The sequence below is a fragment of the Zootoca vivipara genome, chromosome 2 (genome assembly GCF_963506605.1).
Source record: "Zootoca vivipara chromosome 2, rZooViv1.1, whole genome shotgun sequence".
NCBI lineage: Eukaryota > Metazoa > Chordata > Lepidosauria > Squamata > Lacertidae > Zootoca > Zootoca vivipara.
Window position 1 is genome coordinate 76,655,500 of NC_083277.1, and position 16,303 is coordinate 76,671,802.

Below are 16,303 nucleotides of genomic sequence, written 5' to 3' on the forward strand. Positions count from 1 at the left end.
CCACCTCTCCTTGGTTAAGGTGCCACATGTGTACAGGCATCTCTGTATAGCATAGGGCCCTCAAGAAGCGGGGGGTGGGGGTGGGGAGCATTATGTAGATCAAAGATAGAAACTGAGGAGAAATGATATGTAACAGAATGAAGCAAAGGAGAAGGGTCTGGAAACAGCCAGAATCAAAGCTGAAACACTTCCCAAAATTTGAAGCACACACACAACTGTGTGCCCAAATGCTGAATTTTATCCAGTTGTACAAACATCAGGATGATGGCAAGAGCTCAGTTTTAGAATTGCTTATTCCCTAAACTGGAAATAGATCGGGGAAATATTGGCAGTGTGGTCATGTATGAAGAGGTAGCTCTGAAGCTGGTGATATTAATTTCCGCACTGTTGATATTGGGCAGCAAAATGGAACCATCTCCAACTTCTTGAGAAAAAGCAGGTTAGCGAATTAAAGTAGGGATGAATTTCTAAGAGAATGGCAAACAAATGAAGCACCTAATCTCATTTATATCCCCTTAGCATTTACCGAACAGAGAAGCACCGGGTGGAAGTAAGCCCATGGCCTACTGTGGGATCAAATTAATATTTTCCTACCTAGCAAATATAGCCGCTTATGATTAGAACGCACACTGCAAATGGAACTTTTTAAAAACAAGAAATTAACCACACAACAACTATCTTAGAGACTTTCGGGGCCAAACCAGAAGCAGCATGGAAGCATATGAACTGTTTCACAACTATTCTTGGGTTTACTTCAATGCATCTGTGAAGAGCTCCAAATCAGACTGGAGCACAGGAAGCACTACTTAACACTGTATTCACAGGATATTACCGTGATCAAAACCCTGCCGCCTCCTGGCTACTCTTCCCCCTGCAGGGGAAACCATACGAGGCCATCATCAGTTTGACCCTGAAGGTAAAACAGCTCTACTGATATGCATAGCTGCCAAGTTTTCCCTTTTCTCGCGAGGAAGCCTATTCAGCATAAGGGAATTTCCCTTAAAAAAAGGGAGAACTTGGCAGCTATGCTGATATGGCAGAGCTGCAATTCTGATTCAGTAAACAGCCTAGATGGAAGAGAATGAGTTGAAAACAGAAACTGTTGGGAGACATGCCCCATGTCTCCCACATCGAGTCGACTTTGACCCTGGGTACAAAGATATCTAATGTGCTGTAAAACAAGTGATTGAGAACAAGCTGCTTGGGTGATGAGTACAATTTGCTAATACCAATTCAGCTTTTCCTATTGGGGGCTCCCCTCTCTATGACGCTATTAAAAGGTTGCAAAGAGAGGAACACTGGCCATGAGACCACATGCAATCAAGGCAACTCAAGACACAGCACATGATCATCTTAAACACCTCACAAGTTATTAATTACACAAAAGTATAAATGTCAGGTAAGTTAGGCAAGAACCCCAATCACCTGCATTGCAAACTTAACAATCAACAGAGGATGTCTTGGCAGTCAGAGTAGAGCTAGCTGGAGCTTGCAAATCCATAGTTCAAATCTTGCCTTGATTATTTGGTCTTAGGTAAATCACTATTGGCCCCTATATCTGCAATATGGAGGTAATACCGGTAATAGTGGCTTACCTAGCAGAAGTGTGCTTAAGATTTCTGAGAGGATGTGTATGAAACTCTTTTTGCATCCGAGAAATGACTATAAATGCTAAATACTGTGGTTAATTTTAGGCTATAGAATTATTGAAGTTCACTGACAGTTCTTAAAGTTTCCATTATTAATCCTAAAATAAATGCTATTGATATCTCTTAGCAAGAAACAAACAAACATTTTTGTAGTAAGTCAATGAAGCCTGAAAATGGAAGGGAGAGATCTTGACAAGTTACCTGCTTGTTCTTCATCAACTTCCATGGGAAGAAGTGCCTGATTTGTTGCAGAGGCTTCACTGCGGCTCTCTGCCATAGCCACTCCATCTTCCTGTGCCACCTCCTCCATTTCATTCAGTGCTGCAAAGAGAGACAAGAATGACTGAGATAAGGAGGATGAAGACACCACTCTTTATTAAGGAGGTAGAAGCTAGTCACACATAATTGCATGGCAATCTTAGGAAGGCTCCAAAGCGCTGCTACTATGGAGGAGCATCTGTCTTTGCCCGGGAAACTTAACAAGGCAGATTTTCACTAATCTGAAAGGCATTTAGATCCAGTTCTATATTGTAGCTTTTGATGAGGACTCTGCCCTTTACAGAAATCATTCTCAGACAGAAAATGGGGGCCTTCATGCCAAAAGAGCTGTTAAATAGGAAGAAAATACCACTAACTGGTTTTAAGCCCTCCTGCTGTGGCAACATTATATTGACGAGAAATGAGAAAAGTGTTATTAATGCCAGATCAAAATGAATAGCTTTATAGCATTTTATGGCAATGGAAGTGTTAGGCGTTGCTCAGACGCTTAGGAAATATAATTGTGAACATTAATAGCTTTAATATCAATTGTAGATGTTAATGTGTGCTTTATTGGTCAATAAACCAACAATAGCCCGCAGCGCCTGGAGACAATCCGTCAGGTCATGTATCCACAGCAGTGACCGGAGGGGAAATGACTGCTGGGAGCAGTGCAGAAAGAAGAAACAATATGGTACACCTGCATCAGCACAAGCGGATGCCTTCATCTCAAAGAAAACATGATTCCCATATTGGTCTCTGCAGCCACAGCAGGCGCTGTAACTCTCCAATGGTTTGACTTCACCCCCAAAGGCGCCTTCTTCCATTATCTCCCAAGACAGATGGATGCCAACCAATTTATTGGTCCAGCACTAAAAACAAACAAAACTGTTTCCTGCATTTACCCTCTGCTGCAATCTGCTGTTCTTCCACCTGCTCCTCCTGTCGCAGCTCGTTCTCCTCGTTCTGGTCATTTGGTTGCTGATGGTTGTTATGGTGTATATTGGCATTATTGTTCTGATGGTTATTATTGTTGTCGTTTTCATTGTTGGAGTTCTGATTGCTGACCAAAGCAGAGGAAACACCAATCCCAGTGCCTGCACTAAGACCTACACGAGCACAACCCTGAAATGCAGTAAAAATTGTTGACAGCAACTGGCAAGAGGCTCCAAAACAAAACACAGTTTGAAATCAGCGATATCTTCCATGATAACATACACACCACAGTGTACTGCTTCTTAAACAAAGAGATTTGAAGCAAGCAATTCCACATTGCCAGCTGCTCCTAATCTCTGCACGGCCATTTCAAACCTCCTGCCCTGAGACAAGTGGACACTTCCCATGAGCCAAACCAATAAGGTTGTGATCTACAAGTCAATCATGATATTGTGAGCTACACAACGCTACCTTTCTGGTTACCAGTTGGTTCAAGATGAAGAGACAGAACACTAAGGTAACATTAGGAAGGTGCTGTGAGTCATCACACTATTAAGACAAGGACGTACAACATGCTTTTGCAGAAACCTATTGTGTAAATTTATTCTCTTTATGGAGGTGAATACATAATGGTGGGAAAATGCAAGAGGAGACATGAAGTTGGTTTGTAGCTAAGGATGCAACCCTACTTATTGGACAGTAAGCCACATTAATGCAGTGGGACTTACTTCTGAGTAAACATGCACATGACTGCACAGCAAGTGATTAAATTTCCTAAGAGTGATGGCTACAACTTTCCTCTGTAGTTGGCTTTGCCTTGCCTTCTGCTTCCTCTCCTCCTCTGTCCTTTGGGGCCTTCATCTCTCACTCTACTTCCCCAAATCCCTTGCTGTTGCTCATTTATATTTCTTCATTTATGTTTCAAGACAAAAGCCGTACTCGTCACTGCTCACATTTATTTTATTTTTTGGTTTTGTTTTTTTAAAAAATGTATTTTATTAAAGATTTCTTGGTTTACAAATGTATGTGCAATGTCTATTTTTTCAAGTTACATTTTCTATTGATCAGTTTCATTTGTTGAGACATTAGTGTTACATTCGGAAGAAAAAGGGGGGAAGAGGTGAAGGGGGAGTGGTGAGTGGGGGTGGAGTCGGGTGGAGATGTTTCTATTTTACTTAATGTATGGGGGGGGTTGTGTCAGCGTCACCTTGTGCAGGTTCTCACATTTATTCTTAACCCTTCATTTATCACCATGTCAAGCAGAGAAGTATCTGCGTCTTTCCCTAGTCTGGTGCAAATTGGTTGCTAAGCAAGCAAGCAAGCAAGCAAGCAAGCAAGCAAGCAAGCAAGCAAGCAAGCCTGAGATACGGGTGGGAACTGGAATAGCAGCTTCTGATGATACAGAGGTACAGTTGTCTTCCTAAAGTAGAAGACAGCAGTGCTGCACCATATGCAGTCCCTAGGGAGGAAGGGACAGGTGTGTGGGGGAGAGTGCTCTTTCCTGGGAGAGAGGCTGTAGGCTTCCCAAACATGTGCTATTATTTCAGCCTGTCTCAGCTTTTACATAATCCCTCTCCAGCAAGGCAGGCAGATTCACAGAAGTGTGACACATTGCTACAGAATATATGTAGTGAAATATGGTTTTTGATAAGTCTTCCTGCATTGTTCAATACTGAGAAATGCAAGGGATTCCTTGACATAACGTATCTAATTTTCCTAAGCATGAAATTAAACCAAAAGAAAAGGGGAATGCAAAATATAAAGATTAGCAAGAATTCCAGCAAAATGAGATCACTGCAGCAATGTAGACATGATTCAGACATTCTTGTAACAAGCTTCTTGCTTATTATAATTTGCATATTTATACTAATTACAGTATAAATAGTAATTATAGTAGTAATTGTACTACTATCATTTGCAATACTGAACTTGTCATTTTCATGTTCCTGCTTTCCTAATATGGTCACTGAACCACAGTTTGAATGTTTAAAAACAGTTACCTGAAGTACTTTCTAATTAGAAGTTTAAAAAATACGTACCAAAAGTCTAGTATATTTCACTTACCCTAAAGACATTTGAAGCACACAGCAAAGTACGCTTAAAAAAAAACACCTTACCTTGGGAGGTTCCCGGAACATCTGGTCCAGAGAGATAAACTCCAAGCTTGGCAGTAACTCAATAAACTGACTAAATGAGTCTAGTTTTATTGCATGGCATCTCACCAAGGTGAGATCAAACAGCCGAGTCCATCTTGAATGATCTATTGCAGGGTGGGGAGAGTGAGAGAAATAAATGAACTTAATTACCGGTAACAGATTTCTTACCTAAAATCTGCTTAACCATTCCCCACTTAAAGTTCTAGGTTTCAATTTAGAATCGTCACCATTCTAAAAAAGGTATACTTCCTGGTTATTCTGATGCATCCATTCTTAATTGAGGTCCTTTGCCTACTTAGAATGGCAAAAAACTAATAAAATCTAGCCCAGGGGTCCCCAGACTACGGCCCGGGGGCCGGATGCGGCCCAATTGGCCTGCCAATCCGGCCCGCGACGACCTCCGCCGCCCACTGCTGCCGCCCGCTCTTACGGCACGCAGCGCGGCAGCGCTCTTCCGGGTCGGGAAAAAAGTGCCGAAAATCCTTTGTGTGCATGCGTATGGGCCTCTCCCGACCCGGAAGAGGTCATTTCTGGTGCACTTCCGGGTCGGGGGAGGCTCATACGCATGCACACAACAGATTTTCAGCGCTTTTTCCACCCTGGAAGCGCGCCTCCGCGCCAGTAAGCACCCGTGCGCACGGGCGCGCACTCCCCCGCCCGCCGGCCCGCACAGGCGCGCGCTCCCCCGTCCTCCGGCCCGCCGCGCGATCGGCGCGGTGGGAACCGGCCCAAACGCCGGTAAGTCTGGGGACCCCTGATCTAGCCTTTTGCAGTTGGTTGCTAAGACAGAACAGAAACTGTCACTATGGCCCAAAAGAATTTAGCTTCCTAACTGAAAATGTATTCTCTTGATTTTGGTATATACAACAACTGATTTTGGTATATACAACAACTGTGTAGCACAGAGTCAATTAGCTCTTAAGAAGGGAAATAAAATAGGGAAAGGAAATAATTGTGTTGACTGCCCAAGATTTCATTTAATCAGTAGGTTTTAATGGGTGGAATCATTCTGGTAGGAGCTTCTGTTCATGAAAGGTCCCCTTTATGAGCCCAACAAAATATAATTTAATGGATCCCACCCATTAAAATCTGCTGGCTAAACTTGAAATTTTAGTCAGTAACAAAGGGGCTGTTTGTTTATTGATTACTTTATATTGATTACTTCCAAGGATCTCAAAGGTTTCAGGGGTACACAATTCCTGGTGACTTGCAGGTGGAGTAGATGGAGAAGCCCCATAGCATGTGAACATATTAGAATACCCAGGAAGTACAGGTTTCTTTATAAAGGTGGCACTCTGCCTTTTTACCTCAACACATCCCAATACAATTTATCAAATCATCCTCACCAAAACAAGATCAAGACACCTAGCATGCAGCCAATTAAAAGTTGCAGAATGGGACAAGTTCAAGAGATATCTACAAAAAAATAACAGTGATATGGCACCGTTTGAATGACCCTTGTGAATATAAAACATTGAGAAATAAGGAAAAAAGGTACAATAGAAAATATATTAAGAGTAAGGTAATAATCGTAAGTACATTAACTATTATAAATGTTAATTAATGTACATCAGGAAATGATGGGAAGTTTACTTTATTTTATGTAATGTTATGTTATGTTATTCCACGGTATGTTATTGTATTCTATTTTAGTTTAGTTAGACTTTATGTGGAAAGAGAACGTATAAGTCTAAATTAATCTTTAACGTTAAATTTATTTAAGATTATTTTTCTCTCTTTGTACTTGTACGTGTGAATTTAACACTGTGTATACCAATGAACTTCAATAAAGGGTTTTTTAAAAAAGCAGCAGCAAATCTCTGAAAGAATATTCAAATTGGCTTAAAAAATAAAATAAAACCACTCTGAATTTTCATCAAAAGCCAAGAGAGATGGTGTCAAACAAAACATCTCAGGAAAGGGTGTGCAGTTAGGGTAACACAGTTAAGGCCCCATCTCCGGTTGCTACCTGCTTAAGCTCTGAAGTCATATAGGAACTTAAAGGTGTCTATCAGAGAAGTGTAATAATCACAAACAGTGGTCAATTTAATTAAGTAGGGGCTACATTTCGTTTGCTGAAGTGCTTTAACCCCTTAATCAAATGTGTTCTTGTGCACACAATACCTGTAATCCAACTGCTTGGATTGTGCAGATGTGGACAGTTGTAGATAACAAGGTACTTAATGGAGGAGAATACTTCATTCACCGCTTTCATTCCAATGTCTGTGATGATGCCTGGATTTTCAACCACGTCAGCCAAGCCATATTTCACGAGGTCTGCATTAATCATTTTACCTGGGGTCAGGGGGAAGAGAACAGAAAAAAAATAGCAACTTGCTCTTTCCATAATTCTCTACAGCAATTCAGTCTGAGCACTGCACACAGTTATAGTAATGAGCGCTTGAGCTTATCTGCTGGACCCAAACAATGGGAAAAGTAAAGCAGGTAAAGTGAAGCCTTTAAAAATCAAAGTGCTTCAAAAGGTTGCAAATTCACCCATCATTGGTCTATAAAAGATACAGTCTTTATTTTGGCTTTCACTTGTTTTAAAGTAAAAACCTTATCCATCAGATTTACCAATGCAATCTCCCTGCCCCTTGCTTTATAAGGAATCAGCATGTCTAGTTGTATCCCCCCCATAAGGGATATCCATGGGTACAAATTGCAGGGCTGGGTATGCAAGGGAGCAGTTATGAAGTAATAATGACATTCCAACCAACCTCTCATCAAACCTATCAACATAAAACATCTCCAGAGACTTAGAATATTTACAGTTGCTGCTTGCCTGGGATGAATTTCAAGTGAGCAGGCAAGTGGCAAATATACACCCCTTCCTGCTCCTGAAGTCTTGCTTGTGCCAGTCCTAGACTAGCACTGGTCAAAATGTTTGTCCCTGTCTCCTGGCAAATCAGAAAGAGCAGCACCCCAAGGCAGGAGCCACAACCCTCCCCCGTATTTCTATCGCTGGAGAAATGCCAACACATGCTGTGATTATTTCCTCTGCACTTGCACACTTATTCACTTCTCTTCTGGGAAGAGGAATAGTTCATATGCAATAGGCAGAAAGAAAAGGAAGAAAGGATAGCAATTGCTGGCTGGAAAAGAGCTGTAGAAATTGGAGTTCTTGGTGAAGCCCAGAAATAAACAGTAAATTGCAAGAACTCGGGCCAGGAGGAAGATGAATTTCAAGTAAGTCTTCAAAAAGTTTTATTTATGTAATGATAAGATGAATTCAAATAGGAATCAATTCCAGTATGATAATGAGTCAAATAAAAATAAATTCCAGTGAAAAAATCCCAGGACAAGGCCCTGTTTCTCCAATTCTTCATCAGCAATGTTTTAATGGTCAGAGTGTACCAAGTAAACATACCAAGGTACACTCTGACCATTAAAACATTGCTGATGAAGAACTGACGAAACAGGGCTTTGTCCTGGGATTTTTTCCACTGGAACTTATTTTTATTTGCCTCATCATCAGGCTGGAAAAGAGCTGCCTTCCCATTTTGACTTGAAATAGTGCATGTCACTATCTTAGCGTTTTCATGCACTACTGACTCCACACCAAGGTTTAATTCTCACATGAGAATATTGAAGAATGTGGATTGTTTCCATACCACCAACAGATGACACCAAAAAAATCCAATGCCCACATAGCCATATTTGCACAAGCTATTTTAGTCAAGGTTCCCTGTGTAAGACATCTGCAGGTGTCATCATGGAAAAGCATCAGCAGGGAACTAGTGGCTGCTCATGCATTACACAAGGATGTATCATACAGCAGCTTGCCTCTCTAAGATTAGAAGCAAATAGACCAGGGACGGGAACCTGTGGCCCTCCAGATTTATTGGCCTCCCATCTGTCCTAGTCAGCATGGCCAATAATCAGATATGATGCTGTTGGACTACAACTCACATCTGGAAGGTGAAAGGTTAGCTCACCCCCTCATCTAGGCAGATAACATCCAGATCTACCCTAACATCTGATAGATAACCCAAAGGAAAATTGAAGGATTTCATACACTGCAGCAAAAACTCATCAACGTAGCCAAGATGTAGTGTTTCAAATTGTGGAAACTCCAATTCTGCCATCTTTAGTGCAGAGAATACTCCATCTTTGGTTAGGGAAGGCTGGATTCGTACTTCATGCAACCTGAAAAGAGACGAAACAAAATGAGAAAAGCAACACCATTTTTTTTAAAAAAAAGCTACACCAATACCACATCCCTGACAAAAATTAATATATCTTAATAAAATCCTGATCAAATCAATGGGGCCATAGGTAGCACTGAAAATTTATAAGGGCCAGTTGTCAGTCACAGGTCTAAGAGGAGGGCATTCCATACTCAAGGCATCGTGGCAGAAAAGGCCCTTCCCTTGGTTGTTGCATAACAGATTTGCATTAGCTGCAGAGCAACCAAAACAGCCTCCTCAGCTGATTCAGGCACACAGGCAAGTTGATGTGGAAGGAGACACACCTTCAAATATTTAGAATCCAAATTGCTTACAGCTTTATAAGTCATTATTAGCACCTTGAATTTGGCTCATCAACAAATGGGCAGCCAGTGCAATTCTTTGAGGATTTTTTTAAAGAAGCTATGATGAAAAATAAGGTGCTGCAGAATTAAAAGCAGTGCACAGAATTCACTAACATCAGTATGCAAAGGTCTATCAATATGACTTTCATGTATAAACATAATGGTGACTCACTGGCAAATACAATTAAAAGGAGAAAGACTGCTGAAATGATTCAAGTACCTTCGTGCAGCAGTTATGATGAGGTAGCCAAGGTCCACTTCCAGAGCATTCTTGCAGGCTCCCAGAACTATAGTGTGCAAATTTCTAAAGCCCCCTGTTGATAGATAAGAAGAGGGGTTCACTATATTTGAGTATCAACACTAAGCCTCCCTGGAATAATTATGTGCACAGTGTATTGGAGAAACAAAAGCAAAATTCTACAGTTTTATCTCAATATATGGTCCACCAATCCTTGTCTATAAAGGATAGCCTGACTAAAGAAACCAACTTAAATTTGTTTCAACACATTACTATTTATTGAGCAGAATTAATCTCAATGCCTGTATCCAATTACAACACACTCACAATAGACCAGCTGAAATGGCTGACCCTGGATAACTTAAATCCATTTATTTCAATGGGGTTACACTGAGTATGACTTATACAAGTCAGGATAAAAAAAAAACCCTGTGTGCTCTGCAATAACTGAATGGAATGATATGTCTCTTTTCATCATGGATGCACAGATTGGGAAGCAGCTGTTAGTATCTTTATTTCTGAGCTGTATACATGGAGTAAAAAAAGGACACCAATTCTCAAATGTTGGCAAGTATATATTTTTTCTCCCAGCAGCAATTAATTAAATGGCAGCAAATGTGTTGTCTGCAGCCTCCACAGGCCATTCAGTGGTGTGAAGAAAGACTTCCCCACCGCCTTTTCTAGCATGCTAAATATCTCAACAATTAAGCCCTGTTACAGCACTTTCAAACACAGCAGACATTTGACACCCACAATGCTTCTTTTCACAATGGATGGACTGCATGAGAAGAATCTAGCTGAATATCAATGGAGGCTTCGGTTCACAGAAAATGGTGTGTTTGTGCACAAGCTAAGGCTAGCATCACCTACAGCATGGTGAATGTACATGCTGGGACCATAAATGAACAAGTTCTTAGTCTCTCATGTAGTCTAAGGCAAAGTATCCAGCATCGTGAAATCCAATTATTGCTTTCAACTTTAAAGAGAAAGATCTAAATTTACCTATTACCTTCACTTGTTTTCACACAACACCACCACAAAGTCTTAGAAAAGTAAATACTGTCAGTAGTTGGTTTCAAAGAAGAAATTTTGTAAATGGTATACTACTCTCAATTCTAAGTAAGAGACTGCCTACCAGATCTCCAGCTGTCTTCTACAACATGCTGAATAAGACCCCCAAGGAAGGGAACTCGAACTAATTCTAGATGTTCCAGATTTCGGGCAGAAGCCAATCCTGTGACCAAGGGGACATACTTCAACGAGTTTGTGGGTCCTACAAAAGACAGAAATATTCCAACAGTCAGCATTCACTGGTGAATGGCTAAGTAGACATTTTATGTACAGCAGCAACATCATTATATTGCTCAAATATGAATTTTCAAACATTGTACTCAAGTGGGGAAATGGTTTGCTTACTAGCACTGAAAAGAGAATGTAGAAAATGCCCATACGAACAGATTTACAGAGCTATAGTTCTATACTGCTGCAGAAGTACTATAGGAATATCCATGTTGAAAGCAACAACACACTTTCTATGAAAACATATTGGATAAAATTGCCAGCAAACATGTAGTTCAATTCTCACAACATTAAACTGACTACATAGTCATTTGGTCTTTAAGCAAATTATATGCTATTTCCTTATTCAAACTTACTTTGAACACAGATCCACATTCATTGTTAGTAAATGAGAAGCATACCCTCCCCTCCCAATATAAATTCGGGGAAAGGACCTTATGCTCTTTTACCTGCACAATTTCTCATGACAAAAGTGCGTAAACTGATGCAAAGGAAATCTTTAAAAGGCTGTGGTTTGGTGAGCCTCACCCACTTCAGGTACAGGTGCCTCAGCATTGGGATGCAAGGAATGTCAGGTACATTAACGCCTAAAATACAAGAAACAAAGCAGTACGTCAGGTCCAAAAACCAGACATTTCAATGACAAACACGAAAAGGCTTAATTTTTGTAGGGGTGTTTGCAGCAATACTTGCAGACTAGGACTCTAAAAGCAAACAAAACAGTGTTTAAGCTAAGAATTCAGCACAATGAAGTGAAATAACTGCGCTTTCTGATTTCACAGCTTTTCAGTCATGATGTATCCACTGGAAGTATTTCACTACAATGCTTACCTACTAAGTGCAAAGTCTGAATTTTAGCTCCTATTGGTATTTTTAGTTTATTTTCAGGTGGAATTGGGAAGGCACCATTGCGATTTCGAAACTTTCCAAGGATGTGAACTTGTGGCATGTATGTCCAAATGGCTTCTACCAGTTCCAAGTGGGAAGTTTCAACACCCTAAAGAAAAAAAAGTGAAAAAAGTTTTAAAAAAGAGTATAGAATGATAGGAAATCCCAATCATTAGCATAAGTGCTCTCTCTCTCAAGTAACTATTAGGAGCAAGAATAATCTTCAATACTCTTTCAATTCATGTAAGCAGCAGTAAAAAATGAACTGAATTGACACATGCATTTCTTAGTTATAATGTTGTAATAATTCATGCCTAGCTTACACTGGAATAGAGCTAAAATTCTAAAGTTTACTTTTATTTGCTAGTGATTGATACACCTACCTTTCCATAAATCCCAGGCAACTAACAATAAAAACATGTAACTAGAATATCTTAACATCAATTAAGTTTACGAATTCAGTGCTATAAAAACACAAAGAAATTCATCCAATTAGAGGAAATATTTTGAAACTTCACAAAAGGTTCGAAGGAATACTTCAACTTTTTTTAAGCCTAAGTATTGAAGTACAGAAAAATACCTCAAAGAAAAGACTTCAAAAGTTTTATATAGGTGGAATTACACAATGGAAAATAGACCCTGATTTCCAGTGTCAAAATCAGTAGCTGCTGCAGAAGGCAAGAGAATCTTATTATTATTTTTAATGTAGTAGGATATGCATAGGTCTCATAGATGAAAGATAAATCTTTTTAACATGACACTTCCGAAGCTACCAATTCACTCTAACACCTGTATTCAGTTATTGGACCTTCCCACCCCACCCCTTGTTCTGCATATAATCCACATATTGTGCAAACAAAAATAAGTGATTAAATGTAGATTCACAGATATATGAATAACTATTTGGACAAATAACTATTTGTACTATTTTCCAGTCACGTAATTTCTGGCCCATCTGTTTGCAATAGTTGGATTTTAAGGACAGAATTCCAGATTTAATTAAAAGCGCAGCTGAGTAATAGCTGAATTTAAATTTCAGTAGCTGATAATATGCTAAATAGATATAAGTGAATGCAACTGAACAAAATCCACAAGATACAGCACCATCTGCTGTTTTGTATAACCATATCCATCCCCTCACACCCTACGAATATGACCAAGGATCACAAGTGCCATATGAATATGTATGTTTAGATTTTGGATATACAACACCTACTAGTAGATTTGGGCAAGCTTGCAGGGCTTCTAGAACTCCTGGGATGCTGAAAGCTTCATAACCACGAACTCTGCGCCTGTCCAGGTGCCTGGGGTGAAGCCCATACAGCTGCTCAATATCTGGCATTTTCTTCAGCAATGTCAGGAAGCTGGAATCTGTGAATCCTGAGAAGATGACACATATTTTATCTCTGAGGAAGAAGAGAAGTATAGATGTGCAAGGAAGACGGGTGGTGCAGTTTTCAATCCACATATAACGACAGAGCAAGGATTTGTGTTGCTTTCTTTGTTTTATTTTACCCCGCATGCATCACCACCCATATTTTGGACAAACGCAAAAAAGAGGAACCATATACTTAGTTTTGTTATTCTAGGAGTCAAATTCTAGAGCTCAAAGGCAAGGCTGGAGAACTACAAAAGTACTCCACTGCTTAGAAAACAACAAAAAATGGAGTACATACAAGAAGAGAGTATGATTGATTAGTCAAGTTTTGGCAGAAATACGAGAACTCAAAAAGGTGGACTCTAATTTGGACATGATCCAGCTAAAGTTATGCATTTCCCCCACTATGGATTTAAACTGGAGATGCTTAATTTGCAGAGTATGAGGGGACTAAAATGCTTTGACTAAGTTATGTCAACTTTTTTTTTTTACAATCCTTTTGGCACAAATATATGTTGGCTTCCTCACCTCCCCATTTTGTAATTGAGCACATTATGTTACTGCTCATGTACTCATAATACACTGTTTGACTTATTTTTCTTGCTAACAAACCAAAGCCACTTGTCCCTTCATTCTCATTTCCCCTTTTAAAGATGGGTACCATATTTTCTTCCTTTGGACTATTATAACTGTCCCCAACCTTCCTGGGTCAAGATGATACAGTATTCCTCTTGTTTCTATGTGCATCCAGAAAACAGCAACTAAATTTTTATTAGGCGTTTTAAATACTGATTGTACTTTACAATCATTTGGGGGGATGTGTGTAAGCTATTTCATCATCAGCAGGTTTAGAACAGGAAATGATGGGTCCTCTATTAATATAAATCATGTAAGGAATGGCTTTTGAGAGATATCATAGCAACTACACAGTATTTTATCATGCAGAAAACATGTCTTCTTTTGTATTTTCCATCTTATGTCAGTGGTTTCAAATCTTCTTTTTTCAAGTAACTCTTCACTGATTTGTCCAACAGAAAGCACTGTCTTAAAGAAGACTCAGTGCATATTTTAGGCTATACACAAAGTTCACACAGGACATGGCCAAGCCTTCTGTGCCTCACTGTTGCCCTTCTTGAACCAAGTGCTCAACTAAAAACACACCAAAACACACAGGTACATAAGGCAGAAGCTTGGTAATAATAGACAAAATATTTAAGAGAGGCTTATCTGCCATTACTGACCTCCTCAATGAGGAATACAATGTGACATAAAGGTAAAGGTAAAGGGACCCCTGACCATTAGGTCCCGTCGTGACCGACTCTGGGGTTGCGCGCTCATCTCACATTATTGGCCGAGGGAATCATAATAGTCGGCGTACAGCTTCCAGGTCATGTGGCCAGCATGACTAAGCCACTTCTGGCGAACCAGAGCAGCACACGGAAACGCCGTTTACCTTTCCACTGTAGCGGTACCTATTTATCTACTTGCACTTTGACGTGCTTTCGAACTGCAAGGTTGGCAGGAGCTGGGACCGAGTAACAGGAGCTCACCCCGTCGCGGGGATTCAAACCGCCGACCTTCTGATCGGCAAGCCCTAGGCTCTGGGGTTTAACCCACAGCGCCGCCGCCCCTGATACTGTGTTTTTATATTTTTGGCATGTTTTATTGGTGGCTCCTTATTTTGTACTACTATTATGATTTCCTTTAAAATGAAACCTATACAAAGGAAAAATGTATACCTCCATTTTTAATCTCTCAGTTCTAGAAATCTTGGTGCACAAACATTTGAAAAAACATTTGTTCTAGATCAGGCATAGGCAAACTCCGGCCCTCCAGATGTTTGGGACTACAATTCCCATAATCCCTAGCTAACAGGACCAGTGGCCAGGGGTGATGGGAATTGTAGTCCCAAACATCTGGAGGGCCGGAGTTTGCCTAGGCCTATTCTAGATAGGCACTAAGTAATATCATGGGGTGGGGGGGAATAAGCACAGCCACAGAGGCAAACTTCAGTGCATGCACATGTAGGTTTTTCTGTATCTAACAATCTTTGGCAGAGGGATCATTCGGTCCAGCAAATTCAACGAATAGTCTTGGGCAAGTCACTCACTCTTGGCCCCAGTTCCCCAGCTGCAAAATGGGAGGTATAGCATCATCTTGCATAAGGTTGTAGTGAGAACAAGGAAGGGTCACATCTGATATTGCCATATTGTCCATCAGAGTGCACCTGCAAGTCACAAAAGGAATGACAAAAAAAGGCATCAGAGGGACTTCTGCCATGCCTCTTTGGGAACTGAAGATGGGTAAAAGTCCTTCTGCTGCGCAATTCTTATCCAAGGAGTGGCTTGAGGATGCACTCCTATGAATAGAAACCGTTGCTAGCGCTGGAAGGGGCCCTGAAAAAATACTCCATAAAGCCATTGTGCATGCAAAAAGTGCTATAGAAATTTAGACTCCATTAAATGCTTTTTAAAAACAATGGCTTGTAACAGCTATAATTTAAAAGCATAATATATACTGTAGTGCATCACCACTCTGATTAAGAGCAACACTCACCAGTGGGCATATATTCCCACCAGCGGCCTGCGCAGAGATCCACAACCTTCACCACTCTCAAATATAGGGTGACTGCTTCCTTTAACTTCCGAGAGAGGCATTCCATGCACATGATATCTTGCAGGGGAAGATACCTTCAGAAGGAGAGTGGGAGAAGAAAATATAGGATTAATTCTCAAATGGTTTTTCTTTCCTCTGCTGTTAAAACAAATGACAATCTGCTGTTAAAACAAATGACAATCTGGATGCTGCTATACACATCCCCACACACTCATAGCACATAATAAATTCAGCAATGGATGCAAGTACTATTGTATTAAAACAGTATTAAAATTGTATTAAAACTGTAGTATTGTATTAAAGCAGAAATAATGTATGGCTATCAAACAGGCAAGGGCAGGCATAGGCAAA

At 40.3% G+C, this 16,303-nt stretch overlaps 1 protein-coding gene across 5 annotated transcripts in view; it reads right to left on the reverse strand.

The window, feature by feature from the left end:
• Nucleotides 1-16,303, reverse strand: part of FBXO38 (F-box protein 38) — a 39,017-nt gene that overhangs the window by 17,679 nt on the left and 5,035 nt on the right. For 4 of the 5 annotated variants that reach the window (XM_060271713.1, XM_035105226.2, XM_035105228.1 and 1 more), the window contains exons 3-13: nt 15,893-16,026; nt 13,175-13,338; nt 11,902-12,067; nt 11,520-11,657; nt 10,907-11,044; nt 9,754-9,847; nt 9,018-9,148; nt 7,124-7,294; nt 4,961-5,103; nt 2,813-3,032; nt 1,851-1,970 (exon numbers count right to left, since the gene is read on the reverse strand). In XM_060271713.1, coding sequence (XP_060127696.1) covers nt 1,851-1,970; nt 2,813-3,032; nt 4,961-5,103; nt 7,124-7,294; nt 9,018-9,148; nt 9,754-9,847; nt 10,907-11,044; nt 11,520-11,657; nt 11,902-12,067; nt 13,175-13,338; nt 15,893-16,026 — 1,619 coding nt within the window. Of the gene's footprint in view, nt 1-1,850; nt 1,971-2,812; nt 3,033-4,960; nt 5,104-7,123; nt 7,295-9,017; nt 9,149-9,753; nt 9,848-10,906; nt 11,045-11,519; nt 11,658-11,901; nt 12,068-13,174; nt 13,365-15,892; nt 16,027-16,303 lie in introns of those variants that run through there. The other variant, XM_035105229.1, reaches the window with a different exon arrangement.